General features: G+C 35.0%; 1 protein-coding gene across 1 annotated transcript in view; it reads right to left on the reverse strand.

Annotated features, from left to right (window-relative positions):
- Positions 1-27,454, reverse strand: part of HLCS (holocarboxylase synthetase) — a 115,745-nt gene that overhangs the window by 54,459 nt on the left and 33,832 nt on the right. Inside the window, exon 6 of the mRNA XM_042809478.1 lies at positions 23,200-23,471. Coding sequence (XP_042665412.1) covers positions 23,200-23,471 — 272 coding nt within the window. The remainder of the gene's footprint in view (positions 1-23,199; positions 23,472-27,454) is intronic.

Consider the following 27,454-nt stretch of genomic DNA (forward strand, 5'->3'; position numbering starts at 1 on the left):
TCTTTCAGGTTTTCACAGCAGAAATCTTACATCCTTATTTGCTTTGTGAGAATGTTCTACCTGCCGATTTTGATTACATTTAGATTAGCTTACTTCAAAACAGAAGGCTGACACTTTTTCAGAAAAAAAACCCCCATAAAAATAGAGAAGTTTAAAAGCTGAATTGTGCATATTGTACATTTCATTTACCCATAGGGTAACCAACTCTACTGCTTTTTTCCAAAGGTATTTTAATCAGAAAAGAGAGGCACTGGAAGTGATTTACAGCAGTTAATGTTCAGTTCCTCCATTTCATAAGTAAGTATCGATGAAAGTATCTTTGCTATATAAAAAAAGAAGTGCTTTGCAAAAGTGTCTCTGCGTATCAGCTGGTTTTCATAATGATATTCTCTATTTTTATATTTGTCTATATAAACAATGAACAAATGTCTCTCTTGCTATAAGTCAAGTATGTTTCTTTTTGGCATCTTGAAATAAAACCTGTTTCATTACCATTCACATGATTTCAGGTTCACATAAAGAATAGGAAATAAGCTGTTTTTCATTTTACTCTTGGAAAGAAAATGAGACTGGAGAGATTATTCAAGATTTTTTTAAGTAGTAACTACATCTGCACAGTCATTACAGAAATTTAACGTAGAAAAATTTCTTATGTAAAATGACATTTCATAAAAACAACACACTGGAACATTCCTGAAAGGAGCTGCTAGTAGAAAATACTGTACTCCTGTCTTGATATGTGAATAAAGACCATGGGAAAGGAAAAAAAGGAAGATGTAGCAATGTAGCAAGTTCCTTTTTTTTTTTTTTTTTTAATCCAAGAAACATATAACACAACCTGAAAAGTAAAGGGCCATCACTAATGTGTCTCTGGGAAGCCTGGTCTAGCGGTTGGTGAGCCTGCCCACAGCAGAGGTTGAAACTAGATGATCTTTGAGGTCCTTTTGAACCCAGGCCATCCTATGGTTCTATGACAATTCTGGGTATGTTCTTGGATGAACAGGTGACAGGCTCCAGACTCTTTCTGTGCCTGGTAGAAATCACCATATAATACTGGAGAGTGACCCCCAGATCTTCCTCTAATTGTATTTGTCTATAAAGCCTCTCTGTATTAATCTTACTTCTTGCCATGATAATGCTTCTTAATAACACTGCTTGTATATGAAAAAAAAACAGTGACTCAGTAATGTTGGTCTAAATATTAACTGAACATACAGGTGAGGTAGCAGTAGATGTGTAGACATGTCTCTGTAATAACGTAATCCTGCATCTCAAGTTAGATTCCACAGTTCCATTTTAACAACATCAGGGGATGTGATATTTTAAGAACTCCCTTTCCTCTCTTGTTCTTGGGAAGCTACATTTCACATCACATTACAGCCTGTGCCTACAGTACTGCGACAATGATGTAGATGAAATCTATTATAATTAGACTAATTGTGACCAATGCAGTCTTCATTCCACAAGTTTGAGAAGACATGGAGGATGTTTTAGAAAGCTCCTATACTTCGCAAAGCCAGGCAGCTGCTTCAGGAAGTAGCAGAACATTTCCAAAAAGATTCCTCTCTTTGGAAGAGGGGCTGTTGCTCTGTCAGCAACTCAGCTCCAGTGAAGCCCACATGGAAACAACTGTAGTGGAAATGTTACTGGCAGCAACCAGAGAACTGGTTGCACAGTTCTCTCCCAGTTGTATTTTCCATATTACACTTTATAAAGTAGGAGTTAAAGAATAACTTTCAAATTGTAGTTTATTTTTGAAAAAATGAAGCCATGAGACTATGAAGGCTGGCAACCAACACAAGGTTAGAGCTGAACCTTTACCCTTGCAGACTGTCATAACAATTTCTTTGAAAAGACTGCTACATAAACTAAACAAGCAGACAGGTCTTTGTGTTCTCACACAAATGGAAACTATGTCATATAAAAGAACTTTAATGGTCAAATGACACTGGCTCTTTCTGTGGCAGAGTTTAAGATTTTCATCTTTTCATTTTTCCTTTTTTTCCATTTCAAACACACATTCTATCATGCATCAGAGCAGCACAAATGGACAAATGCTATCAGAAGTTTCAGTTGCACACAGTATTTCATTTCTGTTTTTTTCACTATCCATCCAATTTTGACTAGTGTTAGTGGATGTATTGGTACTGTACTTCATTTTATAAGACTTCACAAGGAAAAACTATTACATTACTCTACATTTGGTGATAGAACGTTACAAAAGAAATGCTGTAGAATTTATTGAAATAAAAGTGCCAATAAGATTTTACTTTAATACCTGAGGGAGAAATATGATCATCTGCTCGAGTAAGAAAAAGATGCATGCACTAGGTGCTCTACTAATTACAGCTGCTTTGGTGGGCAGTATCATTGGTGAAACAGATGTTAGAGACCTATTAACAAAAGTTTTTCAAACATCTGCTTACAATTTTAAGGCAATTGTAAATACAGCACAGAAGGTCAATTGGGCTCATTAAGGTCTATGTGCAAATCTACTGCTGCAGGTTTTTTTTTTTAGCTAATACTGACTTTTTTTAACACAGGAAATAGAGTTTAATAGCAACTTGTGTCAATTTTGATTGTGATTTCATATAACAACAAACAACAATCGCATGCCCTATGCTTCAGCAAATAACCCATTTTCCTTCCTCTTTTTCCTTTCTACCTACAGCACGCTGCCATAGTTCTATGAGGTGAAACTCAAGGCAAAGGAAAGGTTATAAATTGGGCAATTACTGAGAAATGATTGATTTTACTTTTAAACAACAATTATGAATCTTGTTCGGAAATTTTCATTTGTTGGGCCAAAGACAAATGAGTTTTGATTACAACGCATGCTTATGATATGCAAATTATTCTTAAGAACTGGATTCAGTAGCCTCTTTAAAGTGTCAGAACGAGAAGACAGATGTTCAGCATATCTGAAATATGCTCTTGATTGGGAGCACCCTTCATCAGCCTTTCTCAAACTGGAACGGCCTAGTAACAGTGTTTTCCAATGAACTACTCCAGACATAATCCCCTGACCAGCAACAGCTGATAGAGGGTAAAACACTTCTATTCTGGCTGTTAGTGCTCCAAATTCATTAACAGTAACTTGCACAGGCCTTTCCAAGGTTGGTTCTTTGAGAAGAAATCCAGTTCAGTTGTTATAGCGAGTTACAGGTTTAACTAACCAAGTGATGTTGCACTAAAGCACATTTGTAATAGTTACACAGTGGGTGAAAGGGCTCAACTGCAGTAGCAACCCGTAGTGAAAAGGCTTCCTGAACCTATTCAGTTAGATTCTCCAGAACCTGTTATCCATCTCGAACTTTTCCATGTAATATATAAGCCTTAAAACATTTCTGAAAAAGAGGATGAAAAATGCTGTGACACAGAGATCGGTACCTATTAAAATCAGTCTGAATTCTTACACTGAAGTTAATAAACTAATTCTTAATTGCTGATCTATCAATAAGCAAAACTAATTATTTTGCAATATTTGAAAAAGAATAGGTAAATGAGTAATTTTAAAGGACAACTATTAATACATTTTTTAATTCACAGAAGGAAACTTGGATTTCAAAGCTCCTGAATTCTGTGGCTTGAACAAAATGTGAAGTAGTTTAAGTACTTTGAAGCACATTTTACAGCAAACCTAGCTTAGGAAATCAACACTAGTCAGCATGTTCTACTACCAGTAGCAACACACAGCTGAAATCATTAAAAATAAATTCATATAGATGAAAGTATAAAAATTGTAAAAGTTCTTTACATCTGCAACCTTGAAGCTCATACAGATCTGAAAAAGTAATATGAGTCCTTCTTGTCCAAACAACAGCTAAATCTGAAAGCAAACATCAGAGCTTTCAGAAAACATTCCCATCAATAAAGACTTGTCTTTACTCAGCTTGGCCCAATGCTGCCTGCTTTAAAAACTTATCACCCTATTCATCTTCTCCATGCCTTACTAGAAAGGATATTTTCAATGTCTTATGAAATTTCTTCCAAGTCATTTTTCCTTCATCTAGCATTTATGAATCTAAATAGACTGTGGACTTCTTTATTTCTTGTAAAGGAAGTGGGTAGCTTAATTCTGTAGGGCAGAGGAGCCTGCTGATTATCACTGATAATTTTGAAATAAAAAAGAGCAGTTGGCATGTTTTTAAGCTTCCAGTCAAAATTAGCTACGTATAATGTTATTAACTGTATCTTCAAGATTGGGTAGGTAACAGAGTTAAAATTAGTCTTTGTTTTTAAAAATCTACAACCCCACTGTGGCAATTCTAGAGACTATAGGTACATATAACTTAAAAAAAAAGGGGAAATTTTAGTGACACAGATTATCCCATCTACCACTTTCCTCTCAGAATTCTAACCACTTTTCAAACAGATTTGCATTAGCAAGGGTGATTGGAGCAAACCAAGCTTCTTTTACTGCATTGATCAGGACAGTTTTCTGCCTGAGGAAGAAAAGAGGGGGAAAGGTGCAACATTTTGGAACAAAAAGAGAACTAGGTACATCTACACGTAAAGAATTAGACAAGAAGAAAGGCTACAATTACCACTTCCAGCAACTTTTTAAGAGTTTTCCATTTTAATATTAATCTCACTTCACCTTTTGCAAATTAAAATGGAATGCATCTAAATAGCAAAAAGCAGCACCAAAATAACAGATGATAAGAGGATTTGCTCTAGCTGAGAAAGACATAAAAGATGAGGTTCTACAAATACCATTTAGTATTCACCAGCTCATTGCAAATTGCCCCAAACACTTGGTAAAGAAACATTTGGCAGATGTCTGCAATATCTAAACCAAACATGTTCCTTACATTGAAGGATAACTTAACTACAGTAAGGGTTTGTTTTGGAGCAATGTCTATAGTATAAAAATAATCTGTCCTTCTCTCTTGGCAAAGCTGGATTTACCAAAGAAGTAACAAAAGAAAATCATGACTACTTACGTGACAAATTCACGTTTCTGCCAGTTAGATACTTAATATTAATTCTGTATTATGATATTACATACAGGTTTGGATAATAAAAAGAAACTGTTTTTTAAAAATTGCAATAGAACTTTAAAAATTGCTATATTTACATAATCTTGTCTTAACAAGTGTAGCATATACAAAACTGCAAATTCAAAACTGCTTTCTAAAGTTAAAATCTTCCATATTTTAGATTTTGCTATTCCTCTGTTAAATACCTCCTGCAGGCTTTAAACTACATTCCTAAGTGTGTTTTACAAAGTTAAAACATAACCTAAACCAAGTGAAATCTTCGGGATTTTCTTCTCCCCTTGACCTCCAAGTGGAAAGAAGCTTTTGAAGAAGCCTGCAGGTATGCCCACAAGTTACTAGAAATGCTAAAATGAATATTTAATTCTAAAATTAAAGTACTGTTAGGTTCCATTTGTGGAAAATCACCCTCAAAGACAAGACAGAAAGGAAGGCATCTGTTTACAACTAGGATTAAAGATATCCTTGGCACAACTAACCATTCTATCAGCATCATTGATAGGCAGCATTTTAAGATTACTTTTCTGGCATACAAATTTCCTAGAACCAAGTCTGTAGATCTACACATCTTATGGCTGACATGATCCGTACTTCAAGACTCTATGTGCATAGTAAGCTAAAAGGAGCAACTCAGATTCATGTGGGATTTCCAAACTAGCTTTCATTACATGAGCTCGAGTATCAGTAAAAAATGACAGGAGCAGCAAAGCACAACACTTGAGCTAACTCAGGTTAGGAATCCATGCCGAAACAGGAACTACAGTGGTGCATGTGCTGGTTGGAAGCTGGTTCAAAGTGCTATTCTATGAAGAGTAAGACAGACATGCTCAGTTTCACACTTCTGGAATAATGTAACTGGATTGTAAAATTGCTGCTACTGTCACCTATGAAAATACCAATTTTCAGGCAGCCTTCTGATACATTTAACAAAAATGCTAATAACTGCGTTGAGAAGTTTATATCATTTTAAAATAGCATATCTCTAATCCCAGTGAAAGAAATTAGAATGCAGCAACTTCTTGAATAGAATTGCACAACTATGATTTAGACAATCCTTTGCATCAACTGATAATCACAAGAGATGTCAATTAAAATCACAGAGTTTGAACAATTATATAAATTTGTGAGTGCTGGTGAAGAGAGAAAAGGTTTCCCTCCACCACACACAACCCCTCATCTCCATGCTTGCTGTAGAGCATTTAGTACTTCACACTTATCTCTACTAGATGTCTTCTCTTTTTTAGTCAGTTTCCAGAGCATACTCATCTAAACAGGATTATTAAGCTCAAATGAAAATCTTAGGCTCTGCTGACACTGACTAAAATTGAGCAAGTGAAAATGTCTGCAGGTTAGTTGTTGGTCTCCCAGCCAGGAATACAGACACTTCCAAACTCGGCTTTCATGAAAATTTCTAACTGTTCACATCAGTCTGAATCAGGACTGCAACTTGCTTTTCATCATGCCGCCTGAAATGGGGGCATGATCTGCTACAGTCTCAATTCAGACAAATTTCTCAAATTAGATCTTCTTGTACATAACTGCACCAATGACTAGTCCATGTACACAATCACAAAGAAGGCATGCCTTTGTATCTAACAAAAGATTTTTCCTTTCAATTAGCTGCATTTTTCCAGAGAACTATACAGGGGGTTATCTGGTAATCTGCAATTTTTTACTGGGCAGTGCTTCAAAATGTCCTCGTCTGTGTCACTCATTCCTGGAAAGGACACAGTGCTCTTATCACAGTACAAGAGCAGAAACTATCACAAACTGACCTTTAAATTACCTATCAGGAGTAACAGTTCACAAAAAGGAAATATTGCATCCCTAGCATAACAAACCAATGAACCACCCACATGAACCACCACTTATCCTATGCAGTGCAAATGAAATAGTGGTATACAGTCATCCAGTCACCTAACCACAGTAAGGAAATATTGTTTCCTCAGAGGAATTCTTTCTCAAGGTCTCTGTTTAAGCACTTCATACTTCCATAATTCTGTCATAAGTACTTGGCAGAAGCTGTAATACAAACATAACGAATGGCAACCCTTACCAGATTACAAACTATAGTCTCCGAAACCTGGGTCTCTAGAGACATGCATTTTGTACAGCAGTTTCATATGTGTAGAGATGTATCCAAGAGGAGCTGGAAGCTGCAGCTGCCAGAATCACAGTAGTCACTCAACTATATTCCTAGTTCTGGGCATTGCTGCTGTTTGAGGAGGATATTTTGAGAGGATGTTGTGACAAGGTATAAAAATTCTGGGCGGTATTTCACAACATTCAGAGAGTTTACTGGAAGATCTGTCACCCTTTTCTTTGGTAGTATTTGCAAGGTGTTGGCTTGTCAAATATCATAAACAAGGGATTTGTGGGATAATTTCTAGCTAGAAGTTTAAAGCTAATGAAACTGAGCTTATGTTCAAAAAGATGCTTGGAACAACCAAAGGCATATAAAGGATACGTGGAAAAAGCTTCATTTATTCTTCCCAAAACCATGCAGAAGGACCATAAAAGAGTTTCAGAAGTGGCATTTTTTTCTGCCACACTGTTATAGAATTAAATTAGAAAAGAAAACCCACTTCAATTCAGTAGGGTGTGGGTCAAAGGGTGCAATCTGTATTCACAGCTGAGCTTCCAAGGATTTCCTCTTGCTTTCATTACTATTGGGCACAATACAAACATTCCTATAAACAAATATCAAAAAGTTTGTGTTATGAGAAACAAATATTCAAATATCAAGAGCACAACTTTCTTTTTGTAGTAACCTAAAAGCAACTAATCAAAAGTCTTCCATATTATGAATGAGAAATCATGTGTTTTACACCCTCCCTGTGTAACAGCTATAGAAATCATGTATCATATAACATGCTTTATTCAGAAAAATTCAGCATAAACCATTTCTCACCATACTCTGCAGCATTCTTCTCCTTTAAACATTAACATAAATGTCTAGTTTCCATAGGGCCAGCAACTTTTACTTCAGACATTTCTTTTAAGGTGTGTAACATAACCACACAAATGCCATTTAGAAAGATGCTTGCTGATCATTATGTTCACATGGAAGAGGGTGCATCTTTGGCTTTCTACTTTTGCACCTCTGTTGCATTATACTATCCAAGAAACTGCATTTTCCACAAGTATTTATACACCTCCTTATTTTTTAATTTTTATTCAACATCCTGTAACACACATAGAACTAGAAATATCGCATAAAGAGGACAGTTGAACTGGTGTCACTTAAAACCTGATGAACAAATTTATTTTAGTAATTCTCTGAGATAATTTTAAAAACGAAACCTAACAAGTCAAATCCTCCTAAGCACTGAAATAATGTTATTTTAGTAAATGTCTATCAATAAAAATGAGAAAGAGCTCCCTCAAAATTTTCCCAATTTTAGTCTGTCAGAAACCTGTAAAGAAAAAAATGCATGAAATTACAACTGAAGTTAGAAGGATGATGAACAAATTACACTTACTTTTCTCAAAACCCAGCTTTATTGGAATGCTCTCATTTGTCCCTGAAAACACACAGCACAACATTCACATATTAAAAACATCGGTGAAGATCCTTGAGAATTATTATTGATAGTACCTAAAACAAGACTAAATTCTAAGCATAAAGAAATCAGAGTACAATTTTTTTTAATCAACTTATTCATATCAATGTATGAAAAGAATGCCTTAAGGTATCATGAAGCCCTTTCAAAAGATTAAATTTTGTCATATAAAAGACTAGGAAAAAAAACTTCCTTTCATAAGCCATCCCATACTTATATTATTAAAGCTTGCAAATGCAAATACATTTTGCATACTCAAGTGTATTTGAGTACATTCTAAACAAAAAAATCCACATATCTTCTATCAGATGCATACACAAAATAAATAAATATATTTAGAGACTAGTGCTTTTTATCCTGAAGGCAAAATTCTGAAGTACGTGAAGGAGGAAAAAAAAAATTATTCAAGCAAACCAATGTTGGACTGTCAAACTTCCACATTGAGGAAGGTCAAATTATATTTTCAGTTGCAGTCTGTAGCCTCAATTTGTATAACTAGAGCCTACTGATAACAACTGTGGATTTCCAGAAAAAAAAAAAAAACAACCAAGCTGGAAAATGGCCTAGATACAAACAATAACTTTAGGCCCCACTCATGCATCAAGTTCTACTTTGTAACTACCCATAAAGCCACACACAGCCTCATCAAGAAGTGATTTGACACATAAGTAAGAACATATGCAAGTTGGTCTTGAAGAAGCAGAGAAAACATGGCAAAGAAAATATTATACCAAGTACTTCATGGCTGGGAGTATTTCTCTCCTTAATTTATAAGTTAGTTTACATGCATTAAATTTGTGGAAACTGTTGTAACATCATAAAAACAAGGCTTTAAGCGATGATGGACAACTAGATGAGTTAATTAAAAAAAATAAAAATAATTTCAGAGAAAAAAAAAAGGAAACACGCAAAACCAACTTGCAAAACCAACTGGGTCAATCATAGACACCAAAAATAAAGAAGCTGGTCTCCAAGAAGGGCAGGCTAAAGGTCTCTACTAGTGGAAAATCAGGCTATTTATGCCATTTATTTATACAATCTACTTGAGGTTGACAGTTCCTTGGACTCCTGAATGATCAAAAGAACTAAGGATTTGGACATAGTGAAGAGCAAAACAAAATATAAACATATTATCATTTCTGGCAGGAAGTGACAAGTTTTTTACTTGAATGAGATGAACAAGCAGAATAGAACTTCTTTCCCCACTCAAACTTACTTATGAACTACAGTCTAGCAGAAAAGAAAGCAGTACAGAGAAAAGGAGAAATTGAAGAAGTGAAACGGGTTCTAGTCAGTATGTTCTGACAAAAGACCAAATCTGTTATATATTCAAGATTATGGACTGGCTGAACCTGAAGGAGAAAAAATTGGCAGTAGAAGCAAGTAAGGTATGCTAAGAATTTCTTGTGTTCTGCTTGAAACGCAAGACCTTAATATGAGCATCTGCCATACAGCTGGTGGTTTAAAACTTACGTAGGTAAAATCAGAGTGGACACAGAACTAGCTCACATTTTTTGAAACCAAATCCAACTCAGATTACTGGCAAATAATGCAGACACCACACATACCCCTAGTAACACGAATATCAGTGTTTCAAAACCGCCCTCCAGAATTCATTCACACATAAAGAAAACTGTACGTACATGTGAGTAATGCTAGGAAGACCTAATACAGTATGTAACATGGTACAGTGTGGAAACCTATGTACAAATGGCATACACACAAATAATCACCTACTTAGGCAAAACCACATCTAGGGATCATATTCCTACCCTTCTTGTAACGAGGTGGGTAAGAGCCACTGCATAACATGGTTAATGTATTTCAAAACCTAAAAACCAGAACGAAGGACCTCAGATTTACTAGAACACATAAAACTGAAAACACACTAAGCAAATATTTTTGCCTCACAGCTCACTCCCTTGATGACATTAATATCACCAAATAAAAAAAGATCTTTAGTAATACTTTAGTGCATAATAGATTGAAAACAATGAAAGTTTGTAATTTTTTAAAATTAACAGCCTTCTTAATACACAACCTTCCCCGTTTAGTTTTATTAATTAGTTATGTGGTTGAAGCTTATAAACACATTCACAAAAAGATTTTTGTAAATCGGTGTTTAATGATTCCACTAAATACGGAAAAGAAACCCCACTGTAGTTTACTGAAGACTTGTTCATTCAAATCACCTAGTGCTGCATTATCTTACTGCCTTACTTGCTGATCTTACTGCCTGATGACTATACACCCAGCTAAAATTTGACAACATGCCTAACAGGCTAGTCTGCAAGAGAGCTGGCAACTCTTCTGTGAAGTCCAGAGGAGGGTGCCTGGAACACAGCCTGACAAAATCCAACTGTCTCTTCCATCAAAATAACACACACTGTGAAGTCTCCTATGCCAGCAGCCATTAGACACAGAGTGAGAGATAAACACATTCTGCATTAAATGTTTACTTGAAGTATCTCATAGTACAAGGAAAAACAAAAAAGAAATTATAGATAGTTTGACTTCTGGTTTCTTTATATTTTATACATCTCTGACCTAGGATCTAGTAATGTGAATGTAGCTTATGCCTTCTTTGTATAATTACTATCACTGTAAAGAATCACAGAATTGTAGGGGTTGGAAGGGACCTCCAGAGATCATCGAGTCCAACTCCCCTGTCAAAGCAGGTTCCCTACACTAGGTAAGAAACTTTTCTATTTCCAATAAGGACATGATATATAGTAAATGCAGCTGCTTATCAAGCCAAGTGATTAAGACAAATGGTTCTGGACCCAATAATCACTACCTTTGTTTCTAAATTTCTTGTTGTAACACCTTCTAAACGTATCTACACACATATAAAACACATGTAAGTGAGGAACAGAATAAGGTATATGTTTCAAATATGGGAAGAAATCCACTGAGGATATTAAAGTTATAGAGCCTTGCATTGGTAGAAAGCCTCCTTGACATGAGCTAGAGAACAGTTAAATAAAGGGAAAATTTACATTCAAAATCTCAAAAAATCTAGGGTTACCACACTTTATGAGCCATGTCTAATTTGTATGTGGCACATCTGGCATAATAGATATGATATACAAGCAGGCAAATATTTGAAGTAACAAGTGTTTCTCAGTGCTAAAATAAACACCTCAGCACTTCAATTTCTTGCTCAGCAATTTCTCCTCAGTGGGAGAGGAAGCAGGGCAGGAAGGGCATTTATCTACTGTTACACTTTACCACTTATGAATTATCACTCACTCACTGAGATTTCTAGTTTGAAACCCAAAGAAAAACTTCAGCCAATAGAAAGCATTCCATTTCACTTGGTTCATGCTCACAGTATTTCTCTGCTTTACTTGGCAAAACATCAAAATAGAACATTTTCACCCTTCTTAACCTCTACTGTTGGCACACCAGTTTATTAAGCTAATGCATCAGCGCAAATTACTATTTTCCACCCCCAAACCAATTTAATCCTATTGTTATGAATATCTTCAATTACAGCTTCTGCTGACTGTAGAATATTTATCTCCTTCACATGTAAAGGGCTATAGTTCTTAGCTAGAGTTTTTGGGCTACAGTTTACTCAGTCACTGTTGAAAAATAACTTGCAAATGACTATATATTATCCGTTCTGATCACTGCTGAATGTTGAAAATTCTAATGGGTACATTAGATTAACAACAACTTATCAGGCAGAATCCTAATGTTCCAGTTTTCTGTACACTCAAAACTGCCTACCATAATTTCTGCATTCATGTCATACTGAAAACAAAACAAACAAACAAACAAAAAAACAACCCAGAATGATCTGGAGCATTAATAAACCTTCCTAGTAGAGCTAATGATGGACCAGCAGACATCCCCCCAGACTGAATAATATTACAGCCAACATTTATCAGAACCCACTTATTGACTGATCTGGACTTAACAAAATGAAGTCTTCAATTTTACTCCACGTTTACTTGTTCTTCTCCTTTTCTTCCATCCTCACCCCAAAAACTCTGACTGTATTGCACCTAAAATCTTCATAGTGAATTGTTGTTCTGTGCTGTTTATTAGACAGTATTTATAGAAATACCTGGTAAAATTTTCTGGTGAGTCTTGAAGAATAAAATCAATTACCATTAAATGAGACAACAATCTATATATATGCCTGTAGACATCCCCTAAAGACATTTATGCCCATCTCTTCTCACCTATTCCCATATCTGCATAAAACTGTAGGAAAGATGCTTCTGTAACCAGCAGCTGAAAATAGTTTAATTTCATGAGTTAATTCTTTCCTTTTGGCTTTCACTTTCTTGAACTATTGTTCTACTATTGTTAACTACCATTGTTACTAAAAAAAAAAAAAAAAACAAAAAAAAAAGGAATTGTGCTGAATTTCAAACTTGACACAACTATTTATTCATACTATGAAAACAGAAGTTTGAAGCCATTCTCTAGCCTTAGAAAGTATTCATTGGTTTTGGGGATAATAAGCTGGCAGAAATAACAGAAAATATAGAGAAAGCATGAAAACTCTTAAAGACATACATCAGATATATACATCATTTACACATTTCACGTCAGCTGATCTGACACAGACAAAAGGAAGGGAGATTTAAGCTCTCTTCTTTTCTCTAGTATTTAGCCATAACAACTTACGAATTTCAAACCGTGCTCAGAAATGAAAGATTAAAAACAGATTAATGATGAGCTCTAAGAGTACACAAAAGGCTACATTCAATGAAGTTTACCAAGACAAGCGTTGGGTTTTTGTGGGTTTTTTTTTCTATCATGTACCAGGTCAAGATCTGCGTACAGAAGAGAAATACAATTGACTTCTCTTAATCCAATTTTCTCCTGAATGTGGCCAGCATTACCTTACCTATTGGCCAGCAACTACCAGATTTGTTTCAACATGAAATTACTTAAAAAAAAAAAAAAAAGAGGCACGTGTTATTAAATAATGATAAAGGCACTTATCAATTAGTGGTGAAAGTAAATTGTATCTTATTCATCTCAAACATATACCAAATTGAACCAAAACTAGAAAATAAACAAAAATTACTGACAAAGCAAAATGCTGGAAGTTTATGTGAAAACTACTGGAAACAGCAGTAGTGCAGTGCTAGCACAGCTGCCCAGAGAAGCTGTGGTGCCCCATCCCTGGAGGCGCTCAAGACCAGGTTGGATGGGGCGCTGGGCAGCCTGAGCTGGTGGGGGGCAGCCCTGCCCATGGCAGGGGTTGGGGCTGGGTGGGCTTTGAGGTCCCTTCCAATCCGAGACGTTCTGTGATTCCATGAACACAGATTAGGAAGTAGAATCAATTTACCTGTAAGGTCTTACTGACCTTTGTGCACCCAGAAGACATTAACTGCTTGCATTAACAGTAGTTCAGATGAAAGCAATTTTATAATATCATTGTTGGTACTATGAAGTCTATGTTTGGCTACTAAGCAGAATAGTTCCTCGTCTTTTTTCATCAGAAATGATTGAAAAACAAACAACCAAACAAAACAAACAAACAAAAAAAGACACACTAAACCCTGAAGAACATTGCATGCCAGGAAATAGCTGTGATCATATACTCTATAATCAATTTGCATCTGTGTGGCGACAGCGTACAGCTCTGTGGAAATCTACGTGAATTAAACTTCAGCTCCTAGATACAAAAATCAACATAGCTAGCTAAAAGGGAACTGGGTCTGTAGCAGTTTGTTTGTATGAGAAAACGGTTTCAGTATATGAGAAAATCAGGTCTTAGGTTTAAGCCATCGATTACATTGAATAATGATAGTAAAGGGTGGAAAAATTACAGTTGGGTAGAATAAATTTTGAAGGTTTCCTACTGTCATGAAGCACATAATTTAATGAATTACATATGAGATCCAAAATATACAATGCAATATGTTGAATGCCACATTTTTAAAACCATGAAATATAAGCAATTTTCAGGATTCTGATTATTCAAAGATGCTTCTGATGATATTTAAAAGGGTATATGATTAAAAGTGCAGCTAAAAGCAAACAAGAAAACCAGAACACCATCATTTAAAGATTCATTAAAAATGGTACAGAAAATTATTTTTCACCTGAAAGAAATGAAGTCCTTTCCTCATACTTCATAATTCTTAAACAAACGAACAAAAAAATTAGAAATGTAATCACCACATGCTAAGTGGAGTTAATACCAGCCTCTTGAACTTCAGAATGAAAAAAAAAAAAAAGCTAAACCAAAATACTAAAAAAATTATCTTTCAGTAAATAAGTTGCCATTTGAACAATGGAATATTATACTTCTCATAAATAATTGGTTTGCTAAACACTCTTGAAAACATGTAGACTTTTTCCCAATTAATATTGCAACCTTTTTATATATCACTTATTTTACCTTAAGGTTTCTCAGGGAAATATTCAGTAGACACACTTGTTTCCCTTGAATATCATACTTCTATTTCGTCTTTCCTGTATCTCAGCCTCCATCTCCCTACTTTTCCTCCTTTCTCTTCTTGATTTCTTTTCACTACCCTCAATTTAATTCCTCTATGAAGAGATATACTGATGATCCATTCAGACATGAAGTAAAAAGGTCTATACATAGCCTACAGTTGTATTCCACAGCTGTTTAATGTAAGATACAAAAAAGCGTTGTGTTTGCTATGAATCTTTCAAAATATTTATTTTGGTTTTTGTTCTGTTTTGCTTTTTTTTTTCTTGGTTTTTTTTTTTTTTAATGTTTTTGTTTGTTTGCTTATTTAACGTCAGATAGTGCCATCAGTAAAAAAAAAACAGGGTTGGTTCAAGTTTACAAAAAAGCATTTGGAAGTTCATCCACATTTAATTGTTAAGCAGCAAGAACAATGCCAGTAAATTCTTTTGAAAGCAACACGAGGTGCTGTATTTTATAGCAATCCTGGGGATTACAAAACTGCAGTGGGGGAACCTCCATTTTTACACACCATTCTGCAGGCCATGACATTTTAGGCTAAATGATATGAGGTGTGATAAATGCAAGGGTTTGTCTGAATACAAACAGATTCTTACAATATTTTAACTAGGAGTATAAGTGAAAATAAATTAGGCTAGTGGGATTTAATAAAATAATTCAGATTCTGTGGGATTTTCTTATTTTACTGCTTAAGGTAGAAATTATGCAAGCACTGAGTGCACTGGAAACAATCAGGGAATTATTATGAAACCAAATCACTATCTTCTGACTGGCAGCATAAGAATAAAAAAAAACAAAAATAAAAAAAATCAGTATGTTTATTTTTAACAGCATTGCAACAGGTGCTGTTTAAAATTCCTCAAAACAATCATGCTTAAGTCTATCAAATCCTACCTCAGCTCCTACAGTGTTATGATTCCAAACCTTCTCTCTTTTTTGATTTTTTGGCAAGGGCAAAAAGACTGAGAAGTACTAAATGGAAACTGAAAGCCATGACCTGACTTCAAGCTTTGAAGAAATTTGATTATATTCTTGTCCATGTAGACTCAGAATGAGGAACTGGCTTCTCCACAGAATAACCCACATTTTGTGTGGTTGTATCTAATTTTAGTTTAGAGTTCAGATCTTCATTGTAGTTTCAATTAAAACAGATAAAGTCAAAACTTACTACACAACACATTTCTGTCCAAAGCTGAAAAGAGGGATTCTTCCCATCAGCTTCCTAAAACCAGTTAAAAATCACTCTGCAAACATAATTCTACTTCCAAGACTGAAATAGGCCCTATGCAATCCTTAAAACAACTATAATGGCCAGAGAAGTTGCCAAAGCAAAGTATGCAAGGCTCAACTTTTCCAACCAGTTCCAGATTCTCATTTTCTGAAAAAAACTGGGAGTCTGTTCACAACTTGCATGTGCTGAATATCTTCAGCACATCTCCTTAGAAGGTCTACAGCATACGAAACATGCAGTGTCTTGACAAACTGAATCTTTACTGGCTCCTAAACAGAGGTGTCTTCACCTGCATCTGTGAGTAACAGCACACATATCACTTCCATATCCTCCTCCCAGTGCTTCTGAATACCTAACAGCTGATATGATTTTCTGCATCATCTTTTATTTACTACTAGTCTAATGATTATAGTAAAGAGACATGGAGATAAATGTAGCCCCATTGGTTATCAAAGTTCTGAGCTCCTTGGGAAGGTAAACTATGGAGGCAGGTATCAAGGTATTTAGTCTTCTTGCCTTATCTCACCTTTTTAAGTCATCAGGTCATATCACACTGATTTGTGTCCATCTTACTTATTACCATAAACACAAAACTTCCTCAGGGGCGATATTCCGTTTTGACTTTGGACTCATGGCAATAAGGTGGCAGGTTTCCAGGTATGCAGAAAGCAATGTGAAGAACAGAATGACAGCCCTATCTGTTACATGTCCACACTGATACTGCAGAATTGACCGTTTTGATTAACAATATGGTACAAAATGACTGAAAAAGCACAAAAATCTCTTTACTTTCTCCTCTCTCAAAGGAGCTCATTACCCATGACCTATACATTTTAAGCCTTCCCATCAAAACTCTCAACTTTCTAACCTAACACTCCTTCTCAATGAGGTGCAAGCAGTAATGGACAAGTGCTTCTGGACAATTTAATCCTAAGCAACAGTTTTCCTACAAAATAAAATTTAAAATCAAAAGGTTGAATTGGCAATCACAGAGTTAGCAAATTAATAAAAATAATTTAACAATATATCACATATTGTATTCTGTTATATTATGTATATTGTACTGTAAAATACAACACTTTCTCAAGGCAATCCTGTTTTTCAAGAATGTGTGATTTTTAATTTCAGCATTCAAGTTTTTTCATCTTAATTTGAAAAGTTTGTTTTAAAATGTGTGCACAAAGACAGCACTGCTTTAAAACAAAGCAGGAAGATATTCTTCAAATCCTTTCTTTTCCATTCTCTAGCTATCATGTTAACTGAGCAGTCTTGTAAGGTTACCTCTCATATCTAACAAATGACGGGCATCCCAAGGATAAGTAAGTATTCATATCACAATACAAACTGCTTAGGAACTTCCAGCAGTGAGATAATGCAATATACTGTAAGAGTTCAATGTGGGTTAATTGCTCTGCAAAACGGGTATTTTTTTTTATAATTCAATCCCCTTTGGGAATGTCAAACCTCCCGCTACACTGACAGAAACCATGCAAGAAGGGGGCCCACTTCATTAACAGGAAGAAAATCTACTAATTTTACATAATAAAAAAATTAAAAGGAACATATTTTATTTTCAATTCCATGGAAAATCAGATACACAAGGTGCGTGACAAGAAAATAGGGACCTAATTGTTCAGTGCCCTTACGAATCATTCACAACAGGTGGAAAGAAAGGCAAGGAAAATCGACTCAAAGGAGCTGACAAATCCTAATACAGAAGTCTTTCAGCAAGCATATAATGAAAAATGGTATCTCAAGGAAGAGTCTGGGAATGGCACAGAACCAAATCAGTGCCAAAAACTTCCGAATTCCTCGCAGGCAAGGAAGGGAACAGACTCTTGGCTGCCTTACAAAAATTCCTGTATGATCTTTTGTTATCAGAACGAAGGACAGCTTTCTCTAACATAGGATGATGCAAAACAGTACCAATAAGCGAACAGAAGAATATGGAAGGAAATAATATACATTGAAAACTGAATTAGTAAAAGTTACTGTTGATTTGGTTCAAGGGAATTAAACAGTCTGTTACTTGAGCTAACCTCTACCACCAAAGAAAGGCACAAAATGGCAATAACAGAAAGAAAGAAAATATCCTCAAGGAAAACAAGCATGGAAGCAGCTATTCCACTACACCAAATTTTTTTCTTTTGAGAATAAAAATCCTGTTGCAAATTCAATCCTAAAAAGAAAGCAAACAAATTTAAAAGTTAGTAATCCCAATGATATATGGAATAAAAGAATATGGTACTGTATCAAGGTTAATTTGAATGGGAGAGATGTAGATTAAAAGAGTGAAATTCATTAAAGAGCAGATCTCCAGTCACTAGTATCTAACTTCAGTTTTCAGGTTAGATATTTATCAAACATAATGTTCCTATCCCCCAGTACCGCGCAACAAAGAAACCCAAAGAATCTTAGGCTTTAAAAGTGACGTATGCTATTTTGAGAGCTCTCAGCATTAAGGAAGGACTGGTGGTCCAAATTGAACTTTTTTTTTTTTTATTTTATCTACCTATATTAATGATTATGTAGAAAATGTATTTACACACAATTGACCAATTTATCAGTGTAAATTTTTAAAATATGCAATAACAATGCCTATTCCCTCAGACAAAGGAAACCCTCCTAACTCTTAACATGCACTCTTCAGGGGGAAGGATGTAGGACATAGGGCAGTAATTTTTACAAAGTATTAATACTGGTGGTAAGATATGTATCTACAGAAGACCATTGATGTACTAGAAACACACTAAAAAAAGACTACTCTTTGAAGACTTTGTAATCCAACTACCCATACATCTTCATGTGAACAAAAACAAGACTTCTATTTGAAAATATTGTGAAAACCAGCCTTCTTGCAACTGGTTTTGACCACACAGCACAACTGCTTCCTCTACTCAACTGAGCCTACATTATGAGACATGGCTTGCTAAGGTATTACTAGAAGTAGTAAACAATTTACAGAGATTTAAAGAAAATGACCAATCAAGTTGAGTCAATAGCTGCAAGAGCAACAGTTTGTGCTCGTCACCCAGTCATCATGGAATTCTGATGCAAATACCTGAAAGGTTTTAGACAGACATGTCTAATGATGGGATAAATATGTACACTGCGACTATATGGCATATTTTGTGCGTGCTGTGTTAATTCCAAGTTTCTGTCTTCAAACCACTTTTCAAGCCAACCCCAATCCCTCAGGCTCATCTGTTTTTAACTTTTTGTTTCATATAAAATATGGTTTAAACAGAGAATTTAAGAGACCATGGAAGTGCATTAAATGACTAAACAGGTATCTGCAGTGTTTACATAGCGTACAATATGATAAGGATTTGAGGGAAAAAAAAACAAAAACACCCACTAGGTACAAAATACAGTTTGTCAATCTCAACTCATCTGTACCTCTGAACTGGCATTCCAATTTCATTCAGATATAAGCTGTTTTCACTTTTCATTAATCTGCATAAGCAGCACATGAGTGAGTTTTAACATAAAATTTGAGTTCTAATGCATGCTTTCTGAATTAGAGCTGTAGTACAATGAATCTTGAAGACTATAAAGAAAAACTAAACAGCCACTAAAAATGCAAAGGACTTTCTTTGGCAAAGATTTTAACTGTTTGGAAATTGTTTATTTTAAACTGACATTTTATTTAAATATCCTATTCAGCAATTATGAGAGTAATTTTCTCCCACATTTCATTTTAATTGAAACGCACCATTGTTGTAACAAACTTTTCCTAACAACGGCACAATAAAAGCTGCCTTCACTCTTAAATACTGGGGAAAGATTCCACAATGTAATTTTACGTACAGTATATCACATGCTCACTTAGTAATGTTTGAATCATAACTTCTGCCACAGTATTAAAACAAGACAATAGGTGCTGGTAATGAATAAAACTGAACACCTAATTTATTCATTTTTAATGAAACAGTCAAGAAACCATACCAGTCAATTTAAGCGTACTAGAAATAAACACTCATTTATCAACCTCAGGTTTTGCAAGCTTATTAAGTGTATCTCCACAATCCAGTACTTGTACCACTATAGCAGATGTATCTTTAAAAATAATGTTTCACTGTAAATCATACAATTTCAGCCTTTCTTTGAGAAGACACCGGATGTGGAACTGCTTCTGGAAAGGTTAAATTGCTCAGGTGGCACTGGAATAAATATATTTGAATAAATACACAAGGCTTCTGAAATAAATTCCTCTCTGACTTGTGGAAAGAATAATCCTTTAAAGAAAAAAAAAAAAAAAAAAAAGACAGGAGATCCTATCTTTGGTAAGGATTTTAAATTCTAGTTTAAGAAAAAAAGTTGAAATGCTTTTAATAGTCTCATACAATTCACTTTAACATCTAACTTGAAAACACTGAGACAATTTTCATTATTTAAAACTATATGATATTTAAGCAAATCTTTGTTTTGCAATTAGACTAATGCCACTTAACTTTAGATACTTACAGGTGAATTCACACTTTGCATGTTACCTTTGGACATACAAACATATGCCAACGACAGTAAAGAATGTATGTTAATATGCAAAATGTTAAGACATGCCATCTGGAGAGCTAATGAACAATCAAGGGATTCCAGATTAAACTACAGAATTTTCCCTTAGAATCTTTAGGACAACACTGTCAAGTTCAATCTATTCACTTAGACTCCAGAATCAATTTTTCAAACTTTATGACAGGTCTAATAGTTTCCACCTGTTCTTCTTGCTTGACTTTTGACTGGCACGTTACCAGCCAGGGTGGAAATGTAGACAAAGACCCCTATTAGGCTCCGGCTGTTTCTCTACTGTGAGGTCACTCAGCCATTAAATTAGTTCCAGCCCACTTTCTCCTTCGATGTCTTAATTTTTTGGGGGTATGAAGGTTTGGGGAAATGAAAAGGAAGGGAGGCAAAACTTTGCAATTCAGTTTGTGGGAGGGATATAAGAAAATCTAAAGCTACAGAAACTAAATGCTACATTCATTTATAATTTACTAAATAATGTACTAAATAAATTTGCTGCTAATCCAATGGAATAAGTTACTGAGGTATCTGAGTCATATTTTCAGTCATTGCAAATTTTTGCTATTTTTGCTTATTGCAATACTTGATTACATATACGTACATATACATATAATGTATACTTACAAATGACAAACAGGTAATTTTTTCTGTGTGTACAAGCAAAGCAACTCTTTCTCCCAGTACATATTTTCCTTTCACTTAGAACTGGCGAGCAGAAAAAAGTGACATACTATATATCCTAACACATCCATATTGGTTCTTATGGAAGCACATTATAAACTGACATACTTTCCGTCTCTGAAAAATATCTAATAGATAATTGCATCAATTTCTAGCAGTTAATGCATTGATACTCTTTATGAAGTCTCAAGGTATTTTGCTGAACTACAAATGACATCACATTATTATTCTTTCATTTATGGCAATAGTGTATTTACAATAACATTAACCACAACATTTAAGACAAACATTTTGAATCATTAAAACAAAAGGCTTTCTGTAAGAAATTTTATTACCCAAACTATAATCCAAGTAGGACCATCTTCTCACCTGAGAGACAAATCTGTTTTACATCTGGTTTACAGACAGAAAGCCAGCTACTTGAGTTCCATCACAAGGGGGAAAATCTTGAAGACTCACTTCACTACTTTTGAACTAATTAGTAAAAAACAAATCTGAGAATTGCACACACTGCTGTGACATCACTTTAGAGATAAAAGGTTCCAGGTTCACTGAAAAAACAAGACCACTTTGCTCAGCTCCCTTGCCTACTGGATGTTATAAATAAAATAACCAGACGTAATTATATTTAGCTTGTGATATCTAAATAAACTCACAAATTCTTAATAGTATGCTTCATCTTACTGAGAGGTGTAGATACTGGCACTAAGAACCACCAAAAACAACTGTCAATGATTAACGGTACTGATATATTAAGTTATCACTCCTACTGTTTCTTCCCAATAAGTCTTCTTTCAGTCCAATGGGCTTGAATGAAAAGAAATGAATACTACAAATGTTTCAATTAAAAAGCCATTTTTCTCGTTTGGGCTCTATTGAAAAAAAAAGCCCGCCTACGCCCAAAAGCTCTCATAAAATCAGCTGCAGGACCAAGATGTACATCTGGGAAAAGGGTTCTGGCAAAATTGGACAGCAACATTTTTTAGTGTATGAACATATGCACAAACGCACATACAAAAAATAGTTTGGTTTTGAAGAAGTTTGTATTTGATTCCAAGTAAAGCTATTATTACTAGTTAACTAACCAGACACAACAACATTCAAGGCTGTTTATCTGATTATGTTCATAGAAAAATCCAGATCAAAATTACTGAAGTTATTTTCAACAGTAAAATTCACCTGCAATTTCTACAAGTGAATGAATGTTGATATTCAAAAGTGGCTATCAAGAAGAGTTATAGGTACAGGTGGGAACATACAGAAAAATCTGTTCTGAAGAGCAACAACTTCTCAAAGGCAGTTTGATCCATCAGACTATTTCATGTTCTGAAACAAAACAGCATATCCTTTGTACATAGCCTGCAACCTAAGATTTGGAAGCTGTGATTTTCATATTGCTTAATCCCATTCAAAACTCTAACAAACTACTTCCTCAAAGATATCTCACAACTCATTCACAAGCATCGTCTGTGTGGTGATGAAGAAAATGCCTACAATCCTAAATGACATCTAAAACAAACAAACAAACAAACCACCAAGCACCAAAGAACATTTTAGTGGAATACTGAGCAAAACGATATTAAACAGAATGAAGAAACAGCAGTGTTAAAACTAATGCCCCAGTCTATTTGGTATTACTTTTGTTAAATAACTAGCTTAGAAAATAACTTGCACTGGAAAATGTATGTAATCGCCTAGATATGGATACTTACTACCTTAAACATTACTATGATAGAAGCTTACTCAAGATGGTCTGGATCACTGCCTTACCCGTCTAGAAGATTCATTGTTGAGGTGGTAGCTTCAGTAAATAAAACAATTTTTCCAAGTTTCTTTGTTTGTAGATTCTGCTGATATGTCTCCAGGCTGAAATGTTCTGATGAGAAGTTTCCCATCTCGGTGACGACTGACATGAGAGATGGAGTTATCTCCACTTCCGATTCACAAGACGAAACAAATTTAAGAGACACTTTGCTGGATTCTATTAATCCTTCAGCATTTACATTCTCCTCAAGCCATTTTAAAAATGTAAGATGGATTTCCTGTGGGCAAGGGAAATAAAATAAGACCAAGAAATACAGACCAGAATATAGGAAGATACATAAACATTCTTCTAAGAACATTCACATTCATGTAATCATCAGGATAAATTAACTCTATTTCCTCTTCGAAGATCAGCTTCCATCAGTTGTCCTACTTTGGCCTCTCCTGACTAGTTGGTACAGTTTTCCTAAACTTGAGGTCATGCTCAGTTGCAGGCTAAGGCTTACTCTTTTTCTGTAACAGGGTCTGTGACCATCAGCTTAACAGAAGCTTCACAACTATAACTTTACACCATTGTGGCTGTTAAGTAGCCAGCTAAAGCAGAAGCGTGTAACACAAAGAAGCACACAACTAAGAAATGATTATACCAGTGTACAAAACATGTGTAAGTATGCTTGCTCCCTTGTCTTCTAGCTATGCCATTGGCTGTGACATATCTTGGCAAGGTATTTTAAATAGGAAGTATAAATTTGCTGTATGTTCATATAATTTTATATATATACAAACCAAAACATTTATTTTGCCTTTATTTTAGGTTATTTAGAAATAAATTTTACTGAATAAGAAATGAAGAAATGAATTAGTGCAATCATTATCTGTCTGGTGATGCCCTCTTACTGGAGATATCTAATATAAGTTCAGGACATTTGGCATGAAAAGTTTACCCCTCCCATAGAAGCTGTTAAGAGTTAACAGTCCACAAGAATGCATGCTGCAACTTCTTTTTGCAAAGTATATAGCTTATATTTTTAAGAGCTCTGTTTCCCCTAGAGACAGTGTTATCTTTTCCTCACATGTACACTTTCACAAATAACTTAAACTGAATTAGAAGGAAGCTAATTAAAAAAAAAAAAAAAAAAGCAAAAAGCAAACAAAAAAAAAACAATAAAATTGAGCTAATAATAAAAAAATGATAAGCTAATACACAATCTATTGAATGTAAACCAGGAAATGGAGTAAAAGCTATTTATTCACTGACTAAGGTGATGGATACTTTATGTATATCTATAGATACAGCATTGTGAGGCAGAAATATAGGAAGCATAACAAGATACTGAAATGTGTGGACAAATGATTCCTCAGAATACTAAAACATGAGCACAACCATTAAATTGGACCTGGGAGCAAAATTCTAAAATGTGGCCCTCATGACTGTATTCTCCCTTTCAGAAGATGATAAATGAAAACCACAAAAAAAAAAGTGTATTCTATTCTACCCTAGGTAACGTATCAGTGATTCTTACTTTCAAATTTTCTAAGACATTTCACTTCTAATTCAAAATCTTCTCTTAGATGCATAGTTTCTGACTGAGTTTGTGCCCCTACTTCTCGTTATAGCAGTATCTGGCAACCACAGTGCTGTGGGTTTTCTAAGCTAGTTCTGAAGCCTAGCTCTCTCACTTTTGAAAAAGATGTCCCTGAGCTCCAGTCCCATTCTTTAAAACCTACAAACTGCAATTAAAAGCAAGCTTCCTATAAATAGTTATCTATCCAAGGAATTACCCCAATTTTCCAAATCCCACTATTGTATCTTAAAAAGGAATGAGAAAAGTGGTTCTGTTTCTAACACCTTTGTATGGATTTTCCATCCTCAGAAACTACACTTTCTCAAGTTTCATGTGGACACTGCTTCTGGTGTGGCATTTTTGGAAGGAGAACGTCAGCTGACTTATTGTTTTGCAATCCTATAGTAACCATAACATGAAGAAATGAAAAGAAATGAACATTCTTTTTCTAAATGCAATCAAGAGCTAGCTAATAAGATAAGACTAAGAGTAGCTCTAGCTACATTTTAGTTACAGATAAACTACCTCTCAATTCTCCATTTTCTAAAGTTACATTTAACTTGAATAAAATATGTTTTAAGATATTTTCTTCACTTTTTTTTTTTTTTTTTTTTTACATCATACATGTAATGTATGATGTAAAAAAAAAAACATACATGATGATGTATCATAAATGGTTTAACGAACACTTCTTTGATTTGATCTGCATGAACCACTTGTATCTTCACTCACTAATACCATAAGGCTGGGCAAACTGCTGCTAAACTCTTCTCAGACTTCTTGTTTTACACACACAATAACTCACTAGCTGCAGCTGATATTTAGAAAATAATACAGCTCTAATTTTTGTGACGGAGCGTAAGGAAATTGTGCTTCATCTGGCAGTGCATTTTCCCTTTGCTTTCTGAACACAGAATTTCATGTAGCATGATTGCCTGGATGCAATTCCTTGGCACAAAATTATCATTTTAACTTACATAAAGATGGATTTACAGACTCACAGAAACAGACATTAAAAAGTAAGGGTGCTTAAAATGTTGTCACATTCCAAGCAAACAATAAAAGTGTTTGAAACTACGCATCAAAAACTCCTGTGTACTTTTGCCTCAACATATTCTCAGAAAAGCCTGAAATAGCATATATTCATGTGTGAGGTTACATTATTACAAATAAGCCACACTGTTCCTAACATTTATCCTCTTGAGCATACTCTTCCAAGCGATCTTTCCTCCCACACTTCTTGATTTCATCTTCTTGCTTCTTATGCATATTGAGACATTTAAGATTTGTTACATTCATGTAATTGTGAAGAAAATGTTTCCCACAATGTACACATGCTTACTGAATTGATGAAAAATATATACACAAATACTACGTAATCAAAAACAGCATTTTTAGAATTTTCTAAAGCAAACAAATAAAACCAACAGACATTTTTACAATTTTTAGCAAGCAAACTTTCAAGCCCTAACCAAATCCACACCAGAAAAATTAATTTTCGTCATAAGAAATTTCTTCATATAGTCAGCTACAGCAACAAGGATGCTGAACCAATGTTTTTGGTCCCCGCTATTAAACCAGCACACAGAGAAATACATTTTTATGTAATGACATAAACATATACAAGGAGTCAGGGCTAACCTTTGCTTCAACTCCATTGGAAAAAAACAATCACGTCAGAACCAGAACTGTGCAATTTGTTGCTAAGCTCAGGATTCAGGTTTGAATTCAAAACGAGGAACCTAACACCATTTATGGGATGTAGGCAGAAAGCAAACCCATTCCCAGCTGTGTCCATCGTTCTGCAGCAACCTCTGGTGGCCACTTAAAAGTAAGTGTTGGTTCCAAACACTGCCTGGCCCTATGTACTCCCGGGACCACATCAGGTGTGTCAAGCAAGGCACTCAACAGAGACACAAGGTAAGAGAATATCAGAGATCCTGGCCACTGCTTGCTCTGACCTACAGCTCATTATCAAGATCCTAAAGCACACAGATACAAATCTTATGAGTACGCATGCAAAAAAAGCGGTAGCTGTCACGAATCCAGGCACTCACAACATCTGCAGCTACATACAAATACAATCATGCTAAAATCACTACTATGCAAATTATTAGCAATGTACTTAATAAATAGAGAAACTACATGTTTTAGGATGACATAAATATGTTTAAAATTGTTATCCATCATTACTGCATCATTTTTGGCAGGGAGAATAAAAGTCAAGACAAGTTTAATTCCCTATGTCTGAAACTGTTCTATTTTCAAATCAATTTGCTATGTACATTCTTTAAACAAAAGATACTGACATTTTCTTTCTTAAACAAAGAATGAAATTTGACATCTCAGCTGAATGACCAGATGGCAAGAGGTTAAACCAGTTTCACAGTTAGACTCAACTATGAACTTTACATCTACAACAAGAAAAATTTTCTAGTCATGTTTCAAATGACAAAAGCACAGTATGTTTTCAATGCATTGTAAAAAGCAATTATCAAAAGCAGAAAAGCATTATACTAACAGGAACCACTCACCAGTTCTCATTAACAAGTTTTTCCTACGCACTCCCAAGTGAAACCTGAATTCCAAAGGACATGGGCATGGAAAGAAGCAGCATTTCAAAGTGGTGACAGCATCACTGACCTGGTACTGAGGGACAAATGTATGAACAAGCTGAGTTTTGACTGACAAACTGA

Source organism: Centrocercus urophasianus, unplaced genomic scaffold (assembly GCF_019232065.1).
Source record: "Centrocercus urophasianus isolate 14NV4802_14NV808 unplaced genomic scaffold, USGS_Curo_1.0 seq_12, whole genome shotgun sequence".
Taxonomy (NCBI): domain Eukaryota; kingdom Metazoa; phylum Chordata; class Aves; order Galliformes; family Phasianidae; genus Centrocercus; species Centrocercus urophasianus.